Below are 14,955 nucleotides of genomic sequence, written 5' to 3' on the forward strand. Positions count from 1 at the left end.
CCGTAGTACACCTGTGTAGAAAATAGGGAATTATTTGAGATTCCGCCCATGTCAATCAGCAGCCCGAATCAGGAACCTCCTGAATATGGATAATTTGGCTTTCTGGAAGAAAAAGGTATTTGTTGCTAATCAGAAAGTCAGCTATTATTATTTTTATCTCTAAGACTTTTAATTTTTTTTTTTACTTTTGAAATGAAACTCTAAATGGGGTGTGTCCTACTGACTAAAATAATTATAAATGAAATAAAAAATAATTTAAAGCACGGTTGTTTAGTTATAATAATAATAATAATAATAATAATAATAATAATAATAATAATAATAATAATAATTATTATTATTATTATGTTTATTAATAGTTGTAGTAGTAGTATTTTGTAGTAGTATCTACTTTTATTGTTGCATACATTAGCCTACTTAAACTTAAAAAAATCAGCATACTTAGGTCAGCAGCATCATTTTTATAAAATATTTCTTTATACTTTACCAGATTTGGTGTCATTTATGAATTAATTTTCTGTAACACATATATGCTGCTTGTTACTTTAATCAGTAATTTCATTATCAATAAAATATTTTTAACAACTGATAGTGAAGAAAATATTCGTATTCTTCCGATAATACTACTACTACTACTACTACTACTACTACTAATAATAATAATAATAATAATAATTATTATTATTATTATTATTATTATTATTATTGTTGTTGTTGTTGTTGTTGTTGTTAAATCTAAATAAAAACCTACTTGCTATATTTTCAGTATTTCTAACATTTTATTACTTCTCTTTTCTTACTTAGATCTTTATCCCTCTTACTTAGATCTTTCTTCCTAAACGTGTTCTTTCTTTCCTCATCTCTACAATCTACCGAAATCCATCTGAAAATGGAAGGAACTGCTGAATCGGTGCAGCCCTGACCCCTAGTGGCCTAACCTTGTCATGGACATCCAGTGAGATGAGAGAAGAGAAAAGGAAACACATACACAGACGGGGGGGGAAAAGAGAGAGAGAGAGAGAGAGTTGTCAGTTTTTAATATTTAATGAGAAAATGAACCATAACAACGATACAATAAGAAACATTCATACAAATCAACTGCCATTGTGTGTCTAAATCTCTGTAGATAAGCACAAAGGCTGTGTTACAACATTAAAACACACTTCACAGTTTGAGATCACGTCCCCACGGATGTGAGAGGTGTGTACAGAACACCGCTCTTGAATATGAAAGGAAAGCTTCTTCAAGTAAGACAGAAAAAGTGAAAATAGCCATTGAAGAATAGTCTGGTTACAAAAGCTGTCATGCACATCATAAATGATCTTTAATCAAAAATAAAAGACAGGGGGGAAAAAAAGGCTTTAGGTGGACAAGCAGCAGGTCAGCAACAGAAGAAACTCTGAATTTATGGTTTGATAAAATACATAATACATATATGAGGGGATGTCATAAAAAGTTCATATTATTAAACTGATAACTTGTGAATAACTCGGAGCATTAAGTGTGTAAAGGTTCCTTTTTTTCCAGTCATGTATAAATTTACAACATATTGTGTAAAAGTCAAAATTTTAAACCATGTAGTGGCATAAAAAACACATTTATATTTTGAGATCAGAGCGAAAAGGTTTATTGATCCATTCTTACTAGTGGGTTTAACCAAACATCTGTATTAACTCTGCTTATCAGTTTTTTAGAGACCTACATCCAAGTGCAAAAGTCTGCACACCCCCATGGTTTAACAAGAAACCTCAGGCTTTCACACTCTGAACTGTTGCTCTGGTCTAACAGCCTGCGATAGATACAGTATGTAGATATTGTTCAGAATCAGGAGAAAGCCTACGGTTATTTGCAAAAAAAGTAATGACACAGAAATGACCAGGTTTATGAGCAGATCATATTGCTAGCCTAGTTCTATAAAAATAATCAATTACTCAATAAAAATCAATTTTATAACAAATGCTAATACTTGATTTATGATTTAGGGTTGTTGTCCAGAATTCATCTCAATCGCTGCCTTTTAAATCAATCCATTCATCCAATGGACAATAAACTGCTGAAGAAAGGACATTATTTACACTTATATTATTCAGTGTCCAGTGTCACCCAAATGAGGATGAGGTTCCCTTCTGAGCCTGGTTCCTCTCAAGGTTTCTTCCTCATATCATCTCAGGGAGATTTTCCTCGCCACCAGCACCTCAGGCTTCTCATTAGGGATAAAATGTTAGAGATAAATGGTAACTTCATAATGTTTTATGTTCTGTAAAGCTGCTTTGAGACAATAAAGCGCGATACAATTGAACTGAATTGAACTGAAAATATGTGTGAAGGAAAAAAATATAGTTCTACTTTACAAATCAGAATTCAATTCTCTAAAAGTTCAAAATGATTCAGTTATACTGTAATAAGAAATTAGACCTGTCTCAATTATGGAGGAATATCCCATAATAATAATAGCTAATTTTCAGGATTTACTTTTCATATAAATGGGATCAATAGAGTGTATGTATATATATATATATATATGTGTGTGTGTGTGTGTGTGTGTGTGTGTATGAAGATACACTTTATATTAAACTTCATTATTTGGGGGTAAAAAAAACCCTTCAATAAGTAAAGGAAAGCCTGTTCCAGATGTTGCTTTAGTCTTTATTAATTTTGTTAGATTTAAATTAGAAATACGAAATTAAATCTCTTTTTTTGTCTTAAATTGTATATTTGTTTCATTTAAAAACCCAATTTAAGAATTTCTGTATATAATTTGTATTTCCATTTGTGTTCCCTTTTTTTTTAAAAAAAAAGAACACCAAAAATAAATTCATTACATGCCTGGGGTTGATAAACAGCTGTGTGTGTGTGTGTGTGTGTGCTCTACTATATATCTATATATACAGCTTGCCTACATTATAAAATATAGCATAAATTCAACATTAAAAAAACAATGAAATCAGATTATTAATAATGTGTAAATCATCAGACATAATCCTGACAGGCCTCGTGATCATGACATGCGGTTTTCAGAGAATATTTAGAACGCATTCAAAACAGGGAGACGCAAACTTTTTTTTTCTATTAATACATGAACATACGCTGATCAGGCACAACAATATGACCACCAGCCTAATATATATAAATGTTTACGCTTGTCCATTTTTCCTGCTTCTATCACATCAACTTTGAGGACAAAATGTTGACTTGCTGCCTAATATATCCCACCCACTAACATGATGAGGAGATCAGCAGTCTTATTCACTTCACCTCTCACTGATCATAATGTTATGCCTGATCGGTGTACACTGCATTAAATGTTTACACTGCTTATTGTGCTGATGAAGGAAACAAAACACAATTGAAACCAATTGAGTCCAAAGGGGATGCAAACTTTTGCACTCGACCGTATAAAAGATTTCAAATCTTAAATCTTCTCGCATACGTCTGAATATAGTTGGAATGCAATTTTGTACAAAAGCACCAAACATCCCTGTTCTTACACACTCCTAGTTTTGTATAAAAGTCTCCCGAGACAGAGATTCGTTTTGACCATAATGTATTCAGAACCTTAACCACTGCCCCAAAAGAAATCTAACCAGGCAACAGAATTTATTTGCACACAAACATCGTACAGTCATTAAATAAGAGGAAAGCATGATACTGATAAAAACGAACGTATCATAACAAATAATATTGAATTGAAAAAGAATCTAGTTTCTAGTCTGCTTAAAGAAACATTACAGAGTTTTTTTTTCTCCACATTAAAACAGTTTAAATACAATAAAAATAGCTTTTTTCTTCAGTAATTGTGTCTTGTAATGTACAGAACTGTACATAAATATCATCCAAAAAATATCATACAACAGGACATTATAGATACATTTGTAGTCAAGTTTGTTTAGTTTTATAGTAACACAAAAAAAGGGAGAAAAAAAAACATTGGCAAGAATTAAAGAATTGTTTATTTTTAAAGGGGTGATGGCTTTAAATTAGAACTTTCACCCAATGCTTAAAGTCAAATAATTATAATAGATTATGTAAAATATAATACTCAATTTTATTAATAATAATAACAATTTATAGCAATATTTGTATACAGAAGAGAACCTGTCTACTGTGCCTATGACTTTATTATTTAGAAAAGGTGTGTCTTTTAGATGCACGCAAAAAAAAAGAGAGAAATAGTTTGACTAGAATTGTGCGATTAAATCTTTAGACTGATCCTTGAATGCTTTATCCACAGAGGTGTTGTTTTTTTCCTTCTTGAATACAACCACTAGAGGGCAGCATTGATCATCATATTGGTTTAATGGGGTCGTATTCACAAATCATATTATTTCACACCTAAAGAAAGAGTCCTTTCAAACGGCACTAATTCTTTAAAATCTATTTACAAAACTGCTGAGTGGAATCTCCTTTGTTCGTTCACCTTCACTTTCTCCTGGTGGGGTTCGAGGTGCGTCCTGACCCAGTGGCGTGAACCCTCGGGGTGAGATGCAGGGATACATAAAGACTTTAGCAGATTTAAAAATACATGAGTAATCTTATTAGAAGAGATGACATCAGGGCTCATGAATGAATATCTACAGTGACTGGAGTGGAGTCTTTCTAATACACTCTTAAACGAATTCAATTGAATATGAATAATAATAACAATAACTAATAATATTAGCTTAGTGTTTAGCATGTTCGACTGACACCTCCCTCAGTGGTTGGGGGTTCGAATCCCTCTGCTCTGTGTGCATGGAGTTTGAAAGTTCTCCCTGTGCTTCGGGGGTTTCCTCCGATTTCCTCTCTCATTCCAAAAAAATGCATGATAGACTGATTGTGGTCTGTAGTGTGTGAATGAGTGTGTGTGATTGTGCCCTGCATTGGGTTGGCTCTCTGTCTAGGGTGTCTCCTGTCTTGTGCCCAGAGTCCCATGACTCCCCACAACCCTGTGTAGGATAATCAATACAGAAGATGGATGGATGGATGGATGATAATACATGATAATAGATGAGAGTACATAAATGCTCACATAAATTGTTTGGCAGATTTTTTATATTCAATTAATTAGAGCATCAATGTTACACTCCAAATGTATCATAATCCATCTATCCTTCAATCTGTCTATATGTCCATCCATCCATCCATCCATCCATCCATCTGTCTGTCTGTCCATCCATCTATCCATTCATCCATCCATCCATTAATCCATCTGTTTGTCCATCTGTCCGTCCATCCAGCCATCCATACGTCCGTCCATCTGCCCGTCCGTCCGTTTGTCCGTCCATCCATCCATCCAGCTGTAGTGTACACATGGCTCAGCAATTTGTAAACATCTGAACCACATATGAGAATTTTTATGTTTATTTCCATGTGGTATTAAATTGCAAACAATTTCTTATCAAATTGCAAAATGCCTTGTGCACTCGGTTTCCATTTTACCTTTACAAAGACCTCTACATCAGCCAATCACTGTAGGTATTGAGTTATGAGAAATGATGTCATCAGTAGCAAACACTGAGCTGTGAGTTTATCTTCACTGTACAACTGCGATTTGATTTCACCAAGTAGCAGAGAATTAGTGTAGAAACTTTGATCTCTGGCAGTGCAATAAGTGTTTGGCTGTCTTCACAACTCCTCACAACTCCAGTCTCACTGAAACACTCCCACATTCCACATGATACATTTTTAAAACCTGTTTGTCATGTGATATATAAACCCCATGACCATGCAGTTATTCACCGTCAGCGATGTTAGAGTGGTCCGTGATTCAGTCGTATGTGGCCTCTGGACTACTCCTAGGTCCTGTTTTAAGAGTTAAATTGATTTGTGACAGATTCACTGACAGAAAAACATGAGAAGGCTAAAAAAAAAAAAACAGGATTCATTTTTGTCTTAAATCACCCAGTGTGGACTTTCAGTCTTAAGAATCTTTGGGAATACAGCCCCAGAAAGTTTCAGATCCTTCTAAAAACAAAACAAAAAAAACCCTTAAAACTTTACAATATAATTTATAATATAAAATTTAAATTTACCTTCATTTTTTTTCTAGCAAGAAAACACTTAATTTTGTCTTTATTGCAAAACATGCTCCCCACACCTTTAAATGACTCCTTATTGGAATAAATGTTCGAAAAATAGAAAAATGATTTGTACAGAATGAACAGCAGGCTGCATAATGAGGACATCAACAGAAGCACTTGTCTAAAATCTGATAAATACCACCTCATACAATTCATATATAAGCAGCTTCATACAACAATGCCTGTGTGAAAAACACTGCATCTTCGATAAAACACAACAGAGACCAATACACTCTACCACGTACACACTTAGAAATAAAGGTTAAACCTCAAACCTTTGAGAATTATTTGGTTTGTCCTACTGAGGAACCATAAAAGGTTCCACCCAAAACACCAACCTCCTCCCAATAACCCAAAACGCCCCAAAAAAGGCGGTTCTAAAAGGTGCCCCTTCCAGAAGCGAAGAACCCTTTAAGTATCCAAAAAACCTTTTTTTCTAAGAGTGTGCATCAGTGATAATCACTACAGACAATGGCCAAATATATCAGAAACAAAACACCAGTATACAACGCAGAAAAGTTTACTTGCTTTCAGGATAAAAATAAAAAAGCCATGTTGACTCACCTCTCACTTGACTGGTACAATAGGAGGTTCAACACAAGACCTTCAACAGATAGTCTGAATAGAGGCACTAATCAATCACATTCATTCTACAAAAAAAGATTCGATCTAGTATCCCAAAAAGCTTATCCTCTAGGGTGCACCCTTAATCGCCGATCCCATTCAGCACTGGGTCCTACAGAACCGCTTGATAATTCTAGCACTATAACTACTAGAACTGTAAGGAAGAAATCCTCGTGTACGATTACAACTCAACAGCCCTTTCAACAAACACCAAAGGCATTACACACAGGGGGATGGGGGAAATCTAGAACCTTTAAGGGTTCATTGACTTGTCCCTCTGAGGGAAGGAACCCTTAAAGGTTCTATGTTGAACCACACAACAGGTTGGGGTTGTCCTTCTTAATGTTGGGTTTTGTGTACAACCTCTTGAGGAAGTAAAGAACCCTACCTATCCAAAGAAACATTGAGAACCCTTTTTTTAACTGTGTACCCTTGCAAATGGTCTGTAAGCTTTAGTGTTGCAAATCTAAACACTGGCAACAATGAAAGGTTGACCCAGGAGTTCATAACAGTCTACGCTCTGAAATCTTATCTCTACATTAGTTACTTCTTCCTGTAGGCCACTACTGCTGGCTTCTGTTGAAGGTGAGGCTTATTCTGTTTCTGTCTGTCCCACTGGCACAGCAGGATCATTTTGAAAGTGATGCGGAAGTTTTTGTTACACAGTGCATAGCACATAGGGTTCACTGTACTATTTACATAGCACAGCCAGTATCCCAGAGCCCATAGTCCCACAGGGATACAGTCATCACAAAACGTATTTACAAGGACCATAATGTTGTATGGAGTCCAGGTGATGATGAAGGCAAGGAGGATGGCACTTAATGTCTGCGCTGCTTTTTTCTCTTTGACGAGTGATACCTTTTTGCGCTTGTTTGTTTGTGTCTTGGTTTTTGAGGCCAAATCCTTTGCCATAGTTTCATCCTTCAAGGACAGAGGTACTGAGGGGGATTTAGAGCCAGAAGAGCTCCTACAAGGCTTAGAGTTATCCGTAGTGGGCAAGGACTGGGTGGGGGTTTTGGAAAAGCATTTTCTAGAAGGTTTTTCTGCAGCAAGGTTTTCAGGCTTTCCTTGCTTAGATATCTCAGAGTTGTCATCAGTCTCAGGCATGTCCACAACGATGGAGTAAACGGCCCTTGCATTGGCACCTTCTTCATCCTGGTCCTCTTCATCTGATTGGTCCATCGATGCTCCGCCGTCATTGTTATTCCAGCTATCACTGCTGCTGTGTTCTTGGTCACCAGTGCTGCAACTTTTTTGACCACTGTGACCCAGCAGCCAGAAGCGGCAACTATTTCCTGTCTTTTTCTCAGAGTCCTTTTGAACAGGCTGGTTGATGCTGTAGTTGACACAGCTGTAAGAGCTGTCTCTTGAGGGCATCATTGCAGTAGATTCCTCCTCACTGCCTTGCTTGACCTGGTTCCCTGAACCCTTCAGCCCGGCCAGGTCCTTGGATCGGTTTTCCGTCTCTTTATAAATCCTCCAGTAAAGGACGGTCATGATGGTGACAGGCAGGTAAAAGGCTGCGATTGCAGTACAGAATGTGATAATAGGCTCTGAGAGAAACTGGATATAACACTCTCCTGGAGGTACTGTTCGTTTCCCCACAAAGTACTGCCAGAACAAGATGGCAGGGGCCCAGAGCACAAAGGAAATAAACCAGGCAAGGCCGATCATGGTCATCGCTCTTTTAGTGGTCCTTTTGGCCCTGTATGTAAGTGGCCTTGTGACTGAGAAATATCTGTCAAAGCTGATTACCAGCAAGTTCATGACGGAGGCATTGCTTGCCACATAATCAATAGCCAGCCATAAGTCACATGCCCAGTTTCCAAGTGCCCACCTGTCCATGATAATATACGTAGTGTAAAGATTCATTGACAATATGCCAATAATGAGGTCAGCAAAGGCCAGGCTGAGCAGATAATAGTTATTCACTGTCTTCAGCTGTTTGTTAATTTTAAACGACACAACCACCAAGATATTTCCAGTGATTGTGACCAGGGACAATGACCCTGTAAGTAGTACAATAATGATGACTTGCCAGACAGAGTGTCCACCTAGGGGATCATACACCACAGTGGGTGTGATAGTGGCATTCGGTGAGCTGGTCAAGTTGGTGCCCCGTGTGAGGAGGGAGACATTGCCTTGATGACCGTCACCCTCTGGCCAGAAGTCTTGAGGAATAACGGCGATGTAGGGATAATCTCTCATTCCAGGAGAGCTGTTGGTGAGGAAGAATCCAGGCTTGGTGCTCAGTGTCAGATTCATGGTGATGCCTGGGCATATTCTGAGGAGAAAGCTGACAGAGAGAAACAGTAAGTGTTTAGCCATACAGAACGACAATTAATGAACAAAGAAAAGAAGCTGGTTGAATAGACTATGATTGTGAATAAATGTGAACCTCATGTAACACACTATATTCATTTCATGTCAAAATATTAAAAATCAAAAGTATTCATTTGAAATAGGTTACAAATAAATACAAATACAAATAAATCATGTAAATCCAGTCAAATCTTCCAAAAATACATTCTTTCTTCTTTATTTATTCTTCTTTTATTGGAATTCTTCCTTAACTTCTGACTTTTGACACATATTGAATGAAATGCCAAGTTCAGGGTGGCCTTGGCTGAGGGTCAGAGGACTGAGGACTTGCCACTCTATATTTTAAATTAATTGCAAGAAAATCCTTGAAAGAAAAAAAAAGAAATGAAGCAAAATGTGTCAGAAAAAAATGTACAAAGTTATTATTTCATGCAAAACATATTCCAGTAGATTTTATATAGAAGTACATATGCTTTTTAGAATTTGATAACTAATATTTTATGTATGGATCCAGCAGCAGTGGGAATTTGGTAATGCACCAATTGCTTAAGGAGTAAGGAAATAAAATCTTATTTTGAAAATGTTTTTATTTATCATTCTTAGCTATTGTTTCTATTGCAATTCAGTCAAAAGTGTCACACTGGCAACCTAGAATGCTGATCAGTCTCACCTGCTTGTTCATTTTCTCAGAGGTTACAGTCATTCTAGAAACATCATTAGGTTTTCATTGATTTCCATGAGTGCTTTTTTCTTTATACCTATATAAAAATGAGTAAATGGAGTAAGTGGAGTAAGTGGACAGTGGTAGCTCAAGTGGCTAAGGCTTTAGGTCGCTGACCGGAAGATTGGGGTTCAAGCCCCAGCACTGCCAAGCTGCTACTGTTGGGCCCTTGAGCAAGGCCCCCAACCCACCCTGTTCCAGGGGTAATGCATCATGCACCTGACCCTGTGCTTTGACCCCAACCCTCCAAGGATGGGATAGGTGAAGAATGAATTTCACTGTGCAGTAATGTACATGTGACAAATAAAGACAACTTAACCAACCCATGTACATTCATTGATACAATATAGTGTTAATTAATCTGGAAAATGAAACTAGGACATTCTCTGTAGTTAACACTCTCACTCGTGTAATCTGATCTCATAAGACATGTGAATGGAATGGCTGGATTTTATTTTATTTATTTCCTGCCAATAAAGTCATAAGAAAAGGGTACGAAAACCTGACACTTTGATTCAGGTTTGTCTGAAACCCAAATGGTTCAGTCGTGCATACTAACTGTTTCAAGCTGAACTGAACTGAGTTACAGTATATTTTTTAATAAAGTTTTATTATAAACATCAAGCTGCCCTCTAGTCACTGCAGGCAAAACTCATTCAGGAGTGAGAGAGATGATGAGAGCAGAGTTTGCCGAACGCCGGAAATGTGCTCGCAGTTCTGGCATACATAAATAGCCACCCACAGGGAGAAAGAAAGGTCGAGTCAGGATGCCGGAAATGAGGGAACATGAAGTTCCATGTCAGGTAACGCAGCAGGAGACCTGACAACAGTGCACCAGCAGGACAGCCGAGAGAACACAAGAAAGATAGTAAGAAAGAGGGGAATAAAATTAAAAGGAGTGAAAGGTGAAGAAAGAGGCAAAACAAATCCCTGTGAAAATAGTGCAGTGGAAATATGTTCAACACGAGCAAATGTATAGAATTTCTTATAGTGAAAGAATTATATTTTTAAATATTTTTACTGATTTCAAGCTCTAATCGTTCTTATTCTACTGGCAGATCATTTTCCTTACAGGTTCTAGAATGGTTTAGGAATTATAGTTTATTTGACCAGTTCTAGAATGGTTTAGATCTTATAGTGTGTTTGACAGGTTCTAGAATGGTATTAGGTTTCACTGTGTACTTGACAGGTTCTAGAATGGTTTAGGTGTTATAGTGTATTTGACAGGTTCTATAATGGTATTAGGTTTTAGAGTGTAGTTTGACAGGTTCTAGAATGGTTTAGGGTTTAGAGTGTATTTGACAGGTTCTAGAATGGTTGATGGTTTATAGTGTATTTGACAGGTTCTAGAATGGTATTAGGTTTTACAGTGTAGTTTGACAGGTTCTAGAATGGTTTAGGGTTTATAGTGTATTTGACATGTTCTAGAATAATTTAGGGTTTAGAGTGTATTTGACAGGTTCTAGAATGGTTTAGGGTTTATAGTGTATTTGACAGGTTCTAGAATGGTTTAGGGTTTATAGTGTATCTGACAGGTTCTAGAATGGTTTAGGGTTTATAGTGTATTTGACAGGTTCTAGAATGGTTTAGGGTTTATAGTGTATCTGACAGGTTCTAGAATGGTTTAGGGTTTATAGTGTATTTGACATGTTCTAGAATAATTTAGGGTTTAGAGTGTATTTGACAGGTTGTAGAATGGTTTAGGGTTCATAGTGTATCTGACAGGTTCTAGAATGGTTTAGGGTTTATAGTGTATTTGACAGGTTCTAGAATGGTTTAGGGTTTATAGTGTATCTGACAGGTTCTAGAATGGTTTGGGTTTATAGTGTATCTGACAGGTTGTAGAATGGTTTAGGGTTTATAGTGTATCTGACAGGTTCTAGAATGGTTTAGGGTTTATAGTGTATCTGACAGGTTCTAGAATGGTTTAGGGTTTATAGTGTATTTGACAGGTTCTAGAATGGTTTAGTGTTTATAGTGTATTTGACAGGTTCTAGAATGGTTTAGGGTTTATAGTGTATTTGACAGGTTCTAGAATGGTTTAGGGTTTATAGTGTATTTGACAGGTTCTAGAATGGTTTAGGGTTTATAGTGTATCTGACAGGTTGTAGAATGGTTTAGGGTTTATAGTGTATCTGACAGGTTCTAGAATGGTTTAGGGTTTATAGTGTATGTGACAGGTTCTAGAATGGTTTAGGGTTTATAGTGTATCTGACAGGTTGTAGAATGGTTTAGGGTTTATAGTGTATGTGACAGGTTCTAGAATGGTTTAGGGTTTATAGTGTATGTGACAGGTTCTAGAATGGTTTAGGGTTTATAGTGTATGTGACAGGTTCTAGAATGGTTTAGGGTTTATAGTGTATCTGACAGGTTGTAGAATGGTTTAGGGTTTATAGTGTATTTGACATGTTCTAGAATAATTTAGGGTTTAGAGTGTAGTTTGACAGGTTCTAGAATGGTTTAGGGTTTATAGTGTATTTGACATGTTCTAGAATAATTTAGGGTTTAGAGTGTAGTTTGACAGGTTCTAGAATGGTTTAGGGTTTATAGTGTATTTGACAAGTTCTAGAATAATTTAGGGTTTAGAGTGTATTTGACAGGTTCTAGAATGGTTTAGGGTTTATAGTGTATCTGACAGGTTCTAGAATGGTTTAGGGTTTATAGTGTATTTGACAGGTTCTAGAATGGTTTAGGGTTTATAGTGTATTTGACATGTTCTAGAATAATTTAGGGTTTAGAGTGTATTTGACAGGTTCTAGAATGGTTTAGGGTTTATAGTGTATTTGACAAGTTCTAGAATAATTTAGGGTTTATAGTGTATTTGACAGGTTCTAGAATGGTTTAGGGTTTATAGTGTATTTGACAAGTTCTAGAATAATTTAGGGTTTAGAGTGTATTTGACAGGTTCTAGAATGGTTTAGGGTTTATAGTGTATCTGACAGGTTGTAGAATGGTTTAGGGTTTATAGTGTATCTGACAGGTTCTAGAATGGTTTAGGGTTTATAGTGTATGTGACAGGTTCTAGAATGGTTTAGGGTTTATAGTGTATCTGACAGGTTGTAGAATGGTTTAGGGTTTATAGTGTATTTGACATGTTCTAGAATAATTTAGGGTTTAGAGTGTAGTTTGACAGGTTCTAGAATGGTTTATGGTTTATAGTGTATTTGACATGTTCTAGAATAATTTAGGGTTTAGAGTGTATTTGACAGGTTCTAGAATGGTTTAGGGTTTATAGTGTATTTGACATGTTCTAGAATAATTTAGGGTTTAGAGTGTATTTGACAGGTTCTAGAATGGTTTAGGGTTTATAGTGTATCTGACAGGTTGTAGAATGGTTTAGGGTTTATAGTGTATGTGACAGGTTCTAGAATGGTTTAGGGTTTATAGTGTATCTGACAGGTTGTAGAATGGTTTAGGGTTTATAGTGTATGTGACAGGTTCTAGAATGGTTTAGGGTTTATAGTGTATGTGACAGGTTCTAGAATGGTTTAGGGTTTATAGTGTATCTGACAGGTTGTAGAATGGTTTAGGGTTTATAGTGTATGTGACAGGTTCTAGAATGGTTTAGGGTTTAGAGTGTATTTGACAGGTTCTAGAATGGTTTAGGGTTTATAGTGTATTTGACAGGTTCTAGAATGGTTTAGGGTTTATAGTGTATCTGACAGGTTCTAGAATGGTTTAGGGTTTATAGTGTATTTGACATGTTCTAGAATAATTTAGGGTTTAGAGTGTATTTGACAGGTTCTAGAATGGTTTAGGGTTTATAGTGTATCTGACAGGTTGTAGAATGGTTTAGGGTTTATAGTGTATGTGACAGGTTCTAGAATGGTTTAGGGTTTATAGTGTATGTGACAGGTTCTAGAATGGTTTAGGGTTTATAGTGTATGTGACAGGTTCTAGAATGGTTTAGGGTTTAGAGTGTAGTTTGACAGGTTCTAGAATGGTTTAGGGTTTATAGTGTATTTGACATGTTCTAGAATAATTTAGGGTTTAGAGTGTAGTTTGACAGGTTCTAGAATGGTTTAGGGTTTATAGTGTATTTGACATGTTCTAGAATAATTTAGGGTTTAGAGTGTAGTTTGACAGGTTCTAGAATGGTTTAGGGTTTATAGTGTATTTGACAAGTTCTAGAATAATTTAGGGTTTAGAGTGTATTTGACAGGTTCTAGAATGGTTTAGGGTTTATAGTGTATCTGACAGGTTCTAGAATGGTTTAGGGTTTATAGTGTATTTGACAGGTTCTAGAATGGTTTAGGGTTTATAGTGTATTTGACAAGTTCTAGAATAATTTAGGGTTTAGAGTGTATTTGACAGGTTCTAGAATGGTTTAGGGTTTATAGTGTATTTGACAAGTTCTAGAATAATTTAGGGTTTAGAGTGTATTTGACAGGTTCTAGAATGGTTTAGGGTTTATAGTGTATCTGACAGGTTCTAGAATGGTTTAGGGTTTATAGTGTATTTGACATGTTCTAGAATAATTTAGGGTTTAGAGTGTAGTTTGACAGGTTCTAGAATGGTTTAGGGTTTATAGTGTATTTGACATGTTCTAGAATAATTTAGGGTTTAGAGTGTAGTTTGACAGGTTCTAGAATGGTTTAGGGTTTATAGTGTATTTGACAGGTTCTAGAATAATTTAGGGTTTAGAGTGTATTTGACAGGTTCTAGAATGGTTTAGGGTTTATAGTGTATCTGACAGGTTCTAGAATGGTTTAGGGTTTATAGTGTATCTGACAGGTTCTAGAATGGTATTAAGTTTAGTATAGTGTAAAGTATATTAGTATAGATAGTATAGATATACACACTGTGTATATCTATCTATCTATCTATCTATCTATCTATCTATCTATCTATCTATCTATCTATCTATCTGTCTGTCTGTCTGTCTGTCTGTCTGTCTGTCTGTCTGTCTGTCTATCTATCTATAGTATCTAAGCACTGGGTCATATCTGAGTTGCTGATGCAGCTTTAGTGTACAGTAGGTCTGTTTAATTTAGTGATTGCTTCACTGGCATGGCTACCTTTCCTTTCTGCCAAGTTCAGAGGCATGTCTAATGATGGAACGCATCATTCTGAAATAAGCATCTAAGAGACTGAGTTATACTCACTTCACACACTCACATTAAAAGATACCACTTTCTGGATGCACGACATACCATCATGTAGGAACAGCCACAAAGGAGCAAGGAGCTATTTTTGTTTAATATATCAGTTACACTAATCACCCTT

At 36.2% G+C, this 14,955-nt stretch overlaps 1 protein-coding gene across 2 annotated transcripts in view; it reads right to left on the reverse strand.

Annotated features, from left to right (window-relative positions):
- Nucleotides 1-1,037: 1,037 nt before the first annotated feature.
- chrm3b (cholinergic receptor, muscarinic 3b) overlaps nucleotides 1,038-14,955 on the reverse strand; it is a 125,061-nt gene continuing 111,143 nt past the window's right edge. The window contains exon 2 of one of the 2 annotated variants that reach the window (XM_058406805.1): nucleotides 1,038-8,982. In XM_058406805.1, the coding sequence (XP_058262788.1) occupies nucleotides 7,227-8,951 (1,725 nt within the window). In that variant the 5' untranslated portion in view covers nucleotides 8,952-8,982 and the 3' untranslated portion in view covers nucleotides 1,038-7,226. The remainder of the gene's footprint in view (nucleotides 8,983-14,955) is intronic. The other variant, XM_058406804.1, reaches the window with a different exon arrangement.

This window comes from Hemibagrus wyckioides, linkage group LG13 (assembly GCF_019097595.1).
Source record: "Hemibagrus wyckioides isolate EC202008001 linkage group LG13, SWU_Hwy_1.0, whole genome shotgun sequence".
In the NCBI taxonomy this organism is placed as follows: domain Eukaryota; kingdom Metazoa; phylum Chordata; class Actinopteri; order Siluriformes; family Bagridae; genus Hemibagrus; species Hemibagrus wyckioides.